Genomic DNA, 13,750 nt, shown 5'->3' with positions numbered 1-13,750 from the left:
GTATAGCAACCACTTTTTGTCTTGGCCTTTAAAACCGTATGTAAGCTTTTTTTTTTTTTCTCTGTAAGTTTTATGTGTATTGATTCGTAGCATAAATAAATGCTGTAACTGAATACAATAGGCCTATGTACAACATTTTATTTTATCTTACTATGCCCATTATATGTATGTACATTATTTCCTTTTTTTCAAAGATCTATCTTCGTTAAATTTAGTACATTTAACGGAAATTTTTGCGAGTCCTGTTCAATTTCGTTAGGCAGGTTTTACTATATGCTTATGCCAGATATGTTTATTTACTTCTCTGAGTATATTTATTATTTATTGACAGATACTTAGCACATTCTTCTTTTATTCGTAAATATATATATATATAGGTAATATAAGTAGATGCATATTTTGATTTCACATACTGACTGTGAGCTGTGCAAATCCAAAGAAACCAAATTTATTTAAGAAGCCTTGGACGCTTGCGGAGTTGAAAACATTAAAAGTGACCTTGCGTTTATCAATATTCATTTCAGTTCAATTTCAAAGATCATAACGAGATTAGAAGAGCGATGATTAGGATCTTGCAGTGGATTTAAGCTGTTTGATTTAATAACGAAACAGACGCCACCAAGACCAATCGGACAAGCATTTATTCGAAAAGCGCGCGAAAAATCCTGGCATAAAATTCTTGTCTAATGTAAATAAAGTGTTCCTGGGAATAACGATGCACGAATTTTAAGATCTATCGGCAAGTAACATTGCTTCTTTGAAATACTGTCCCTTAACGACTGTGACACGGAAGGAACATTTTCAATGTCAGTAATGTTTTGATTAATAAATGCAGGTTATTGCCAGAAAACACCGAAAACTACATACTGTAGTTGTGCATTGTAGCATGAATGCATCATAGTTATACACTAAATATATGTAGTTCAAGTAAAATACATTTTTCTCTAAAAATTCTTCATTTAACTTTACCTTTCGATTGATGCATATTTACAATTTTTTGTGCATATTTGCATATTTTCAGTGCATATTTTCGTGATTTTTAGCGCATATTTGCATGCATATTTTGCCGTTTTTTAGTGCATATCGATCCGAAGTCTAGTAATCAGTAATGTGAAGTCCGTGTAAAACTAGGTATCAGGTTTTTGAAAGTTGCTTGAAGTATTTGTTAGGTTCGTTTAAAAGCATCGTTTATATATATTTAACTTGTATCTGTGTGTGTTCTCCGTTAACCTTAAGAATTATTGTTTACTGAACATATGAAAGAATTTTTTAAACGTAAATTGTTGTTGCAAGTAGTATATCTATCATGATTACAATGCATTTGTAATGTAATTTATTAATTAACGAAGACAATTGTTTTCTCGCATGGGGATTTTGTTTAACTTCACGAAGAATTATTAGGTAATTTTCGGTTAGCTCAGGAGCTTGCCTCAGATCCAATATTTATTCGGCTTACGGTCTCGCACTTCATATTTTACCCTTTCATACATTTTTTTTTTCACGGTAAGAATACGTTTATGGTATTATTCTTACGAAAAAATTAAACACTTTCTTCTTACTATACATATTTCAATCTTAGTGAAATGATATATATATATATATATATCATTTCATTTCACTACACACATATGTATAGCGTGTTTCAAAAGTCCGAGAACACTTTTAATATTTTATTGTAGGCAGACTAGCAACATTGGAAAGTAACGAATTGCATAATTGTAAAGGGTAAACTGTAAAGTTTTTTTTGAACAATGCTTACTTCACAGACACTCTATGTGGGAACCACGTGTGACCCTACAAATGTCTACGCGATAATCCAACTCTTGCCACACACAACCCAACATGTCTTCCGAGACTGTTGCTGTTGCTTGCTCAATTTCCCTTTTCAATTCCCTAACGTCACCTGTCAAAGGAGGGACGTATACAAGGTTTTTCACGTACCCCCACAAAAAGAAATCGCAAGGGGTGATATCTGGAGACCTAGGAGGCCATTTGAACACACATTGGTCTTTTGATCCACCACGACCAATCCAACGATTTGGTAGCTCTGAGTTCAGATATGACCTAACATCACGGTGAAAATGGAGGGGAGGGGGGAAGGGTGCACCATCCAACTGAAGGACAAAGTTCTCTGATTCAGTTTGCAACAATGGCAATAACCAGTCCTGCAACATGTGAAGAAAGGACTCTCCATTAATAGTTTGTTCTTCAAAGAAGAAAGGCCCATACAGTTTCTTGTGGGACATGGCACAGAAAACATTTACCTTTAGAGAACCTCGCTCGTATTCCAAAATTGCATAATGGTTTTGTGTTCCCCAAATTCTACAATTGTGCCTGTTCACTTTTCCACTTGTATGAAATGTTGCCTCGTCTTAAAAAATGATTGTATTCACAAAAGCATCCTCTTTGTCATGCAGCGCACAACAAAACTGGAATCGCTCCTCTTTGTCTTTTGGATATAACTTTAGCACTAACTGTAGTCTGTATGGTTTGATGTTTAATTTTTTACGCGAAACACGCCACACAGACGTTGTTGACATTTGCAACTCAAGTGAAACACTGCGTAACGATTTTCTCGGGCCCCTTGTGAAAATTTCTCTCACTCGTTCAACGTCATTTGCACTCACACTTGGCCTACCACTTCTCTTCTTGGCACACAGACACCCTGTTTCAACGAACTTCTCATTCCAATTGTAGATTGCCTTTCTTGTTGGTGCTGCTTTACCGTACTTCAACCTAAATTTTCGTTGGACATCTGTTTCACTCTTTGTTTTGTCAAATTGTAGGACGCAGAAAGCCTCCTCACCTCCAGAAAGCACCATCTAGTTTTTGGTACCACCTAGTGGCGATACATGGAGCTACACGTTACACTTGCAATGAAAAAAAAATTACAACTTACATGTTTCAAATTATTTACTTCGTTAGTTTACAAAGCTACTAGTTTGGCTACAAAAATTTTTTTAAAGTGTTCCCGGACTTTTGATACAAACTCTCTCTCTCTCTCATATATATAAATCTCAAGCGCTAGTTGTGTTTAAAAATTCAACTATTTTTTATATATTAAAAAAATAGAAATTGTCCCCTTTTCTCGTTAAAAGCAGAATTTTCGCAAACAGTTCCATGGAATTTTCAGAAACACCGTGAGACATGTCCATTGTTTTGAATGAGGAATATATATTGATTCACATCCCTAGCAAGTCTCCAGCGTGAATGATTTTGAGATACTGTCATCTTCTTTTAACAATTGCAGCCGACTGTTTTTCATCTTTTTTCCCCCTTCTAAGAGAAACACTAAAAAACACTGAAACACGTGTCTGATTATTTTAAACGGGATGTCTTTACCGTTCAGAGATTCGGAGATAGGCACTGTACTATAGTAATTTTTACTACTTCCCTGTTGAATTTCGAAAAAAATTCCTTTCGTCGAAAGTCCTATCCACTTTGAAAATTCAAGTTTCTAGTTTGAGGAATTTGGAATAAGCGTAAATCACTCTCACTAGGATTTCTTCTTTTATAAGATTTTTAAAATTTTATTGAGTATTATATTCCTCACTTAAGATGTGTTTTGGCGTGCAGACTATCTGAGGAAGGGGAAAGGAGTAAATAAAGGGGGAATAAAGAAAATAAACTGTTTGGGAGCTCTTAACGTTAGATACCGTCCCGGCATTTGCTTGGTATAAATCTTCACTGAGATTGGTTGCCCTGAAAATACACTTATGTCTTTTCGACCGAGAATCAACTCTGGGACCGTTTGCTTAATGGGTAAAACAAGTTTAAAAAATGTATTATCAAAATTGAACAGAGCGTTGAAAAATAAAATTTGCTGCTTGATTTGATTTAAAAACTAAGTAGCACGTCATGCTAGTACTCTAGCTCTGAATTACATTTGATGCTTAAAAATGATGCAAATTTGGTGGGTTTTTTAAACAAACAAACAAAATGTGTTCAGTTTGTGACATAAAAAATTTCGAAAAAAAAAAAAACTAACTAACAAGGGACATCACCCAATTGTCCGCTCCGATTTCATTTTTTTTCTGATAGAGGACGTGTATGTATTATTTGTGATGACAGAAAATTTTTGCCATGGTTCATGTTTTGTATTTTTCTATAATTTTTAAGAGTTGTGATGTGGTTATTAGAGATTACTGCAGAAATCCCTTACTACCCTTTGTAAACAGGGTGTTGATGAAAGAACAACCGTGTAGATACATATAAGGCCTAAAGGGAAGTCGTATGGTAGGTATGATCTTTACGGCAGCCATCTTGAAATCCGCCATTTTGAATTCAGGTCAAGTTTCTTAAATTGGGAATAGGGTAATATGATACATAATTTCGTTCTAGAATTTAATCAGGAAACCAATGAAGTTAGTTTTAAAATACGCCCATTTGGGGAAAGTTACAGGCATATTAATTGTTTATATGTACTACGTGTTTGAGTCCCTTACCTCCGCTTCTAACCCGCGTATTAACGATAATAAGTGGATAAAAAGTTCGGTAATACATATTATGCCTAGAGGGAAGTGATAGGGTAAGGGTATCCTTGACGACAGCCAACTTGAAATCCGCCATTTTGAATTAAAGTGAAGTTTGAAAAATGAAAACCATAGCATGTGACACCTCATTTTAATAGTAAATTTTCCCCAAAAGCCAATGGTATGCCTATTTCTGTTCTATAGTTATCCAGTATGAAGTTAGGACTGCTTCTAATGTGCACCAAACGTCCATTATTCGATCTTTCAAATTGGCAACAATCCTCATTTTTAACGCATGTTTTGAGATTCCAACTAGGCACTTTGCAATTGTTGCTATGGCTCATATTTTCTAAATTTATTACATTTTTTAAGAGTTGCGATTTGTCAGTTCATTAATAGTGTTGGGATAAGTATCTTCTTTAAACTAAAAATTACAGCTTTTTATGTATTGTTGTAACATCAAAGTAAAATGACATTGAAGTGTTGCATATTACTGACAAAAACTTCGCCAGCGTTTACATTAAAGCGTTTATTCTGTACAGTGCATATTTTCGCGTCTTCTTCGAAGTAATATTCCATTTCTATGCATATGTTGCGTATGCAAAGTACGTATTATTTTTCTTTTTCCCCAAAATTTATAAATTAAAGACATGAACATATTACTTCGAAGTAATATTCCATTCCATAATGATAAAAATTAATGACACAAATGCCAGTATAAGGAATGTTAAATTATGGTAACGCGTTCATTTGAACAGTGCTTTCCCCCCTCCCCCTTGTCTTCTTTAAACTAATATTAGTTTCTTTTATGTATTGTTGTAATATCAAAGTAAAATGACATTGAAGTGTTGCATATTACTGACAAAAAACTTTGCCAGCGTTTACATTAAAGCGTTTATTCTGTACAGTGCATATTTTCACGTCTTCTTCGAAGTAATATTCCATTTCTATGCATATGTTGTCGGAATATTACAATAAAATGAGTACCCTTGAAGTGCTGTATATTACAAAAGATATAGGAGGGGATGTGTAAAAATTGTGAGATGGGAAAATTATATTATACAACGCCGGAACGAAGACTCTCACATACATATGCGAAATGAAAAGTATGTTATCCGAAATCTTTTCACAATAATAATGCCATTGCCACACAAAGAAAACAAGAGATCGCACAGGTGTTCAACTATTTCCGAACTCTGCCCTATTACTATTGAAGTCCAATACTCTGCCCGAAGTTTTCCTTTAGATTGTTTTTGTCATTTAGTCAAACTACAATCTTTTGTTGCAAAATTCTTCTTATTATAATGCCTGGGACGGGTGGTCTGATATACCCTGTATATATATATATATATAATAGGTGTGTGTGTGTGTGTACACGAGGGTCATTTCATAAGTAATGTACACTTCTTTTTCTAATTCACGTTCATTGTTCTTTACAAGCCTTCAATATAAATCGCCCTTCTTGGCAATGACGAAATCCCAACTTTCGGGTAGCTTCTGTATTCTATCAAGGGCGCTATCTGTATGAAGTTGTCGAATGGTTCGTGTAACAACTGCAGAAAGCTCTTCCGAACATAGAAACAGACGCCCACACACACGTTGTTTGGGACTTATGTCCGGACTGTAGGAAGCGAGGAAGCATGAAGCAACATTTCCCAACCGTATTCGCGAAGCTTTTTGCTCACAGCATTAACGATGTGCAGGCGAGCGTTGTGGAGAATCAGTGGATCCTCCCTGAGGAACTGCAGTTGGGTTTTGTTAATTTTTTTGCTCAGATTCAGCAAGAATTGACAATAATACGCTCCTGTGACACTTCTTTCACGTGGAACTCAGTCCGTTATGGTAATAGCTTGGTGATCATAATCAAAAATAATCACATGCTTAACATTTGATTGAGATCTGCGATTTTTTTTGGTCTTGGAGAAGATGGAGTTCTCTGCTCGTTGGATTGTGATTTCAACTCCGGATCAAAGTCTCTGATCCACATTTCATCAGTAACAACAATGCAACGCAGAAAATCCTCACCTTCAACGTTGAATCTTTGTTTCAGTACCGTTACATTGTCCAGACGTGTCTGCTACTGTTCAGCAGTTAATAAGTAGGGAACCCATCGGGCAGAAAATTTCTCTTCTGTAAATCACTTATCAGAATTCGGTATACTGACGCAAATGGAACCCCTGTGATGCTAGAAAGTTTCTCACATATTACACGGGGATCTTCAAGTGCATCTGCCCGAAGTTGCACACTTCTTTCATCGGTTGATAATTTCGACCTTCCTGGTCTTGCATCATCCTTCCTGCTCACACGATCACTAGGAAACGAGTAGTCCAGCGAGAAACTGTACTACTATTGTCTCACTACAAACTTCACGTAAGGTACTGTGGGACTTGCCACATAAAATTTCAATATTTCAATAGTTATGCACGACCTCTGGTCTTGAATAGACTGTTTAGAGTAAGACCAAACGTGGTTGAGCGCAAGCCTATTTGAGATTAATTAGCTTGAGCTAAATTAAAAGAAATGAGCGTGAACACGAGTGAGCGTGAGTCTGTGAAGTGGGTCCGAGTGCGAGTAACAGTGAGCCCAACTGAGACTTGTGAACGCGAGACCATTGAAAGAAGTGAACCCGAGCACGAGTGAGTGGAAACCGGTTGAGATTAATGAGCACGAGCCCAATTAAAAGAAGTGATCTCTAGTCCAACTGAGGCCAATTGAGAGGAATGAACCCGAGCAAGAATGAATACTCGCCCATTTGAAGGAAGTGAGCCCGATCACAAATCTTGAAGATATTGAGACTGTGTGCGTGAGTTTAATTGAAAGAATTGAGCTCGAACTTCAGTGAGCACGGTCTCAATTCAGAGTAGGGAACGCGAGTTCGAGAAGAAACATGAGCCTGTCCACGAATGAGTGGGAGGCCAATTGAGAGATGACCCCGAGCAGGATGAGAATGAACCAGACTGAGATCAGTTAGCGCCAGCCGAATTGAGAAAAGTGAGACCTAATTTGAGTAAGCGTGCGAGAATTATTGAGAATAATGATTGAAACTAGAGAGAATTATTTCGATTGTATGAAGTGATCCCGAGCACAAGTAAGCATGAGCACAGTTAAGACTAGTAAATTTAAGAACTAAAAGATTTCCTGTAAATAGAATTGACTAGTAGAAATTAGGACATGATGAGAAGAAAATGTTAAAGAAATAATTGTCTCAATGTTATACTTCATTTGGTTATTGATAGAGACACGATTTTTTGGTGACACGCGAAAACGCGAAATGCAGCAGTTTTGTATAAAAATGTTGTGTACCTAAATTAAAAAATATAATTTTTCACTATTTGTTAGGTCATATAATGCTCGCGATTAAAGGCGAAATTCTGTCGATTAGCGAAATTTGCAACAAGTCTCGATATTCCACGAAATTTACGCAAAAGTGACAATTTTTCGACATTTTTACGATTTATTCATTACCATTATTTGGCAATTGCTAGCAATGTGATGAAAATTCCCATATTTGAAGAAATAGACCACCATGAATTTTTGAAATTTTACACGCAGTTGCAAAATGAGCTCCAGCAGAACACCAGAAAACATTGAATCAATGCTTACTTGTTATTTCCGTAAGTAAACTGTGAACACTAAAGTTAATTTTTTCCATTAATGTTCTCTCTCTCTCTCTCTGTGTGTTTTTTTTCTTTCTTTAAATATTACTTTTATTCAATGAGAATGCTTAGTATTAGTTTTTAAAAGTTCAAATATCGTATAATATAGTCATGCATGAGCTCATGTCATGGTGATTGGTGAGTGAAAATTAAGGTAACTAATTGTAATTGCTAAGGAAAATAGTATTCTTGCCTTGAATTTTTATTCACCGATTTTATCCCGCTTTACGCATATTTTTATAACGAAATTACGAATTCTTCTTTACCACAAAAGCGTGTCTGTAGTTATTGATGTTCTACTTTTGTTTCCTGTTGTCTTATCTCTTTATATTGAAATCAAGGGGGCAACTCATCTCCTAAAATTTATATTACTCATGCCTAATTGGACGGACGAAAATGTACTTTAATAAATGATTTTGTGTCGAGGATCATTAAAGAACTATATTTTAATGAAACTGAAATATGGACATAAGTAGTTTGGACCATAGTAAGGTCTGTCAATATTAAATGTACTAATAATTACTTACATGTTGTATTTTATGAAAATATTTTCTAGAAGCTAAGATTATTTTGTTTACTTCCACATGTGAAAGTATTGTGTAACTGTCTATTGTTAGTCAGAAGAGTAACCACGTGTAATAATTGTATGTAATAACTTTTCAATTTTTGCCTGAATATTTTCCTTGAAAAATTGGTTTTCCATTTTAATTTTATAGTCTTAGATTTACTATTAAGAGATGCATTCGTCTTCCTTGTAGCTAAATACGTTTAAAATAATTTGTATTCAAGGTGGACAATACTCTGCACAGCTTGAACACGAGAGAACTAGTGTTTTAGTAGTTTCGGAACCACAAGGAGATAAATTCAGATTTGCGCGGAAATGGGGATTACCATGTGTGAGTCCTGATTGGGTTCTAGATTCCGTCAAAGAGGGATACGCTTTGGCACCTGACAGTTATATTGTTGAAGCCCAAGTAAGAGCCTCTACCCCTACTGAGAAGGATTCCACCGGTAAGTTACAATTAATGTTTCTGTAAATAAGATTAATGATACAATATGAGATATAATTTTATACAAATTGAATGATTCAGTGCTGAAGTATAATAGGAAAAAATGTAAACATGTGACATTTTGGCCATCGCTTTACCGAGTAACCTGTGTTTATTACTATTATTACTATATTATTATAGTCATATTATTATTATTATTATTATTATTATTATTATTATTATTATTATTATTATTATTATTATTATTATTATTAAGATTTAAAACCTAATGTGAGGTATGTAGCCTCTGCGGATTTGTTCTACGTTCAGGACTCTTAAAGGATATAGCCGGATAAGGCGGTGAAAACTGCTCTTACATGGATTGCCGTGCTATTTATTCCAAAGGTACCTCATATCCAAAGATAATTTGGCCACCAAATCAACTTCAAATTCCTTCGAATTTCAAAGTTATTGTTGAAAATCCGAAAATCAAAAATTGTTCATATCTAGGAAACGATTTAAGTTACTAAGATGAAACAAAATATGAATATACTTTCTCTGATGGGCCTTATCGAAAACAAGAAACAATGTATTTCGCCCTTCAAATTTCTAGCGAAAAGCGCGTCGAAAATATTCGAATTCAAATATTTTTGCTTTGAGTGCTCGTCTATTTACCACCATAGAAGCAGCAACAACGTGCCTATAATACTCGCGGGGTTCAATACTCGCGGTGCAACTTGATACGCACGTACACGTACATACATACATACATACATACATACATACATACATACATACATACATACATACATACATACGCACGCACGCATAATTGAAATATCTACTGTGACAACGAAACTTCATACGAGTGTTGACCATTCGGTACTATTCCTTGACGGAAGGTATATTCGACAAGAAGAGGTCGAATAATGAGTATGAACGAAAATTTTACCTTGGACAAAAAAAAAAAAAAAGTAAGCCATTTACTATTGATACTATGATTAGTTATAGTGTAAATATGCTACGGGCCTTATACTGTAATCACAGATGACGCAGCAATAGTAAAATGTGTGTTTCAAGGTCTAAACTGGCGATTCTCATGGTACAAGGTGATATTTATTGTGTTAGTCGCGACTTTCGGAACAATTTTAATGCCTACACTGAAAGGTAAGCACAGGCAATTGACTATGGCTGAAGAGAACTATTCGCGGTATGTTACAAAAATTCGATGGGTTGTTGAGGTCGTTCATGGTATTCTTGGACAAGTATTGTCTTTTATGTCATCAAATGGACAACAAGTTGCTTCCTCAAGTTGAATTGTTATGCCAGATAGCTTCTTTTTGACATAATACTTCTGGTATTTGTCTTAATTCTGACGATGGCATTGACGAGGACGTTCAACAAATGGAATGACAGCACATCGCAGAGGACACATTAGGAATAGAAGTAGAAGAGCACGGTTGGGACAGATGTACATGCTCTTTCGCAAAAGTCACATCTGCAAACATCCTGGATTTCTCGGAGTTCACAGAGACTTTTTTAAATATTTTTTTTATACATATTCCTGTCAGTTGTCTCGGGGAGTTTCTTGCTCGGCTGAAATGATAAACGAGAGCTCCCTTCGTGGCTAAGCGGTTATCGTACGCGGCTGTGGCGTAGGAGTCCCGGATTCGATTCCCGGTGGGGCCCCATGTGGTCCGGATTCACATTAATCAGTGGGTCAACGTTTGACATACTGATCCTGAAAGCAAGGGCGCCGATTTCTCTGTAAATTTGGGGGGCCCATTCAGATACAGAAGGTATATATATATGAGGATTTTAAATCAAATTGCATTCAAATTATGCCAAATATTGTATATTCATAAAGACAATAGGGGCTTTTGGGAGGGGCTGGGCCTCTTGCCCCCCTTCCCCCCCAGGATCGGTGCCCTTGGCTGAAAGGGACGTTAAACTCAAAATCAATTTAGCTCACGCAATGATGAATGAACATAACATATTCAATCCCCGTTTCCTGAAAGAAAATACCCATACCGTTAAATTCGAGGTACAATCTCAACATATTTGTACGAAGATATACAGGTGTTATATTGATTTAGTTCCAAATACACTAGGGTATTCGGGTCTGAAGCCGTATTATTGTGAATGTGCACATAGGAATCGAACAGTTTGATGTTGTTCATATGTCGTTGCACGTGCTCCGTACTTTGCTAAGATTGTTCGGCCTATAGAAGTTTTAAGCAAATTGTGTGTTGCTGGTCTTATCACTCCAGTAATAAACGCACATATAGCCGTGTGCACCAACGAAGTTTAAACGAGCATTCACTCATACGCGTTCAACATTAAACTTTCAAGTTTAAACGTGGTTCCAGGACCATTTCTGTGGTTCATTTCATATCAAGTTGCACCGCGAGTATTAAACCCGGGTCAAAGTATATTATAGGCAAGTTGTTGCTGCTTCCATGGTGGAAAATAGATGAGCACTCAAACATAAAGCAAAAATATTTGAATTCGAATATTTTCGACGCGCTTTTCGCTAGAAATTTGAAGGGCGAAATACATTGTTTCTTGTTTTTGCTAAGAACACACAAAGTATATTCATACTTTCAACCAAACAAAGTATATTCATAATTTTGTTTCATCCTCGTAACTTAAGTCGTTTCCAACATATGAACAATTTTTGATTTTCGGATTTTCAACAGTAACTTCAAAATTCGAAGGAATTTGAAGTTGATTTGCTGGCCAATGTTATCTTTGGATGTGAGGTACCTTTGGTATAAATATCACATCAGTTGTAAATTAAAATTACATTGTTGCAGTTGAAATAGTGTATGCCTGTTGTAAATGGTATTCAATGCATACAAAAAGTTTATAAGTATTCACCGGTCTGTACTATGTTAAAATGCTCAAAATGTTAATGAAATTGAATTTCTTATGAAAAACAGTGAATTCTCTTAAACATCAAACTGTTACTCAATATGTATAAAATATTTCGTATTTAATTAATTGTACCCTTTTCAGTTAATTAACTACTTCCAAGTATTTCATCACGCAATTTGCTTCATTGCACTACAGATACATTAAATTTTCATTAGTACATACATTTTGATTTTGCATTTTTATTTTATGCTTACCAAGTGCAATTACCATTGAAATTATTGTGTGTCATTTATTATAAGCTTATTGGTTATTTATGCAGAAGTAGTCATTCTTCACTTCGCCTCACAACATTAATTACTATACAAGACACTACCACCCGCTCCACATTCACAATTAAAAGGGCACACTTGACATACACATACTTAACCACTAAACCTTACCTAACCTACCTATGATTATAACCTAGCTAACTAAGGAAGAAAAGGTATCTCATATGAAATTAAATGTTGTTAGCACCCCTAGGATCGCAAAGGTCAGTCTTACAAGTAAAATAAGCAGTGCAAACGGATCTGTCTGAAAGCAAAAGACTTCGAAGATGAAAATTATTGGATACAAGGGTTTAGAATTTTGAAAATAAAATTACTGGTGTTGTAAACGAGTACTGTAAACTGGTGCAACAAATAATAAGAAATAGTTCAACTATGTCACAAAACTTCAGAAGGTTTTAAAAAGATCTACTTTTGTAGATGTAAGTTTTACGATTCTTTAGCAACGAGAAAGAAATATGGTATGGGTTATTCGAAACGGCGCTACACATTGAGGAAAAAAGAAATACTATTCGGGTGTGTTGTGTATTGTCAGAAATCTACCCTCTCCCCAGATGAAAACGTAAATGCAGTACATATTGTGGGTGGATGTGAAGTGTTTACCAAATGGGAGAAGCACATTAGAAACATGTTAAAATGCATACTTCATAAAACAGTATCCACACAATTTGGTTAAGGAGGTCCAAACTTTTAACCAACACAGCTCCGAAATAGCACTTGCATTACATTTCCCAACAACATTAATGACTGGCAGAAACATGAAAACAAAAGCAAACATTACCAGAATACTGGACACATCTCTCAGATTCAACGATCTCTCTGTCTTCCCAAAATTTCAGTGGATTCGGCCCCAGACCTACATCTTTCAGGATATGTTACTTGGATAGAGCTTATTGAGACAGGCATCTTTAGATGTCTTATCCAGTTAATAACAAAACCACCACCAGTGTACAGTTCTTTATAAGAGCAGCTTCAAATTAAAATGGAACTCTACCGCTATAAACTAATCCAGTATAGTAGTCGTTTCAAAAGCAGGTTTGCCAGCGACCTGGAAAAACTGAAAAACCTGGAAATGTTAGGGAAATTGATTTGTGTCCAGGGAAATTTTGGAAATGTCAGGGAATTTTGTGTACTGACTTTAATTTTTTTTAAAAATATTGAAAAATGCTCATTAAAACAAAATAGTGCGAAATCTGTCATGTCTTATTCTTAATAAAATTTGTACTAACCAAAGTGTAAGCGAAAGGAAAATGTTTAATGTTCTTGAATAACTCCATAACAAGAATATAGTTGTAGCTGCCAAAGCTGAAAAAGTAAAGCATCAATTTTCCAAATTATGTATTTCAGCAATAAAAGAGAAGGAATTCGAATCATTTAATGTACACACAGATAGGTTAAATGTCTTTTATTGGTGTGCTTGATGATTGCGA

The 13,750-nt window shown here is 35.4% G+C and overlaps 1 protein-coding gene across 4 annotated transcripts in view; it reads left to right on the top strand.

Moving 5' to 3' along the window:
* LOC145664449 (DNA topoisomerase 2-binding protein 1-A-like) overlaps nt 1-13,750 on the top strand; it is a 1,008,895-nt gene that overhangs the window by 305,798 nt on the left and 689,347 nt on the right. For all 4 annotated transcript variants that reach the window (XM_081731135.1, XM_081731136.1, XM_081731137.1 and 1 more), the window contains one exon: nt 8,918-9,139. In XM_081731135.1, coding sequence (XP_081587261.1) covers nt 8,918-9,139 — 222 coding nt within the window. The remainder of the gene's footprint in view (nt 1-8,917; nt 9,140-13,750) is intronic.

This window comes from Thermobia domestica, chromosome 11, assembly GCF_964235325.1.
Source record: "Thermobia domestica chromosome 11, izTheDome1.hap1.1, whole genome shotgun sequence".
In the NCBI taxonomy this organism is placed as follows: Eukaryota; Metazoa; Arthropoda; class Insecta; order Zygentoma; family Lepismatidae; genus Thermobia; species Thermobia domestica.
This window is presented reverse-complemented; position numbering and strand designations above follow the sequence as displayed.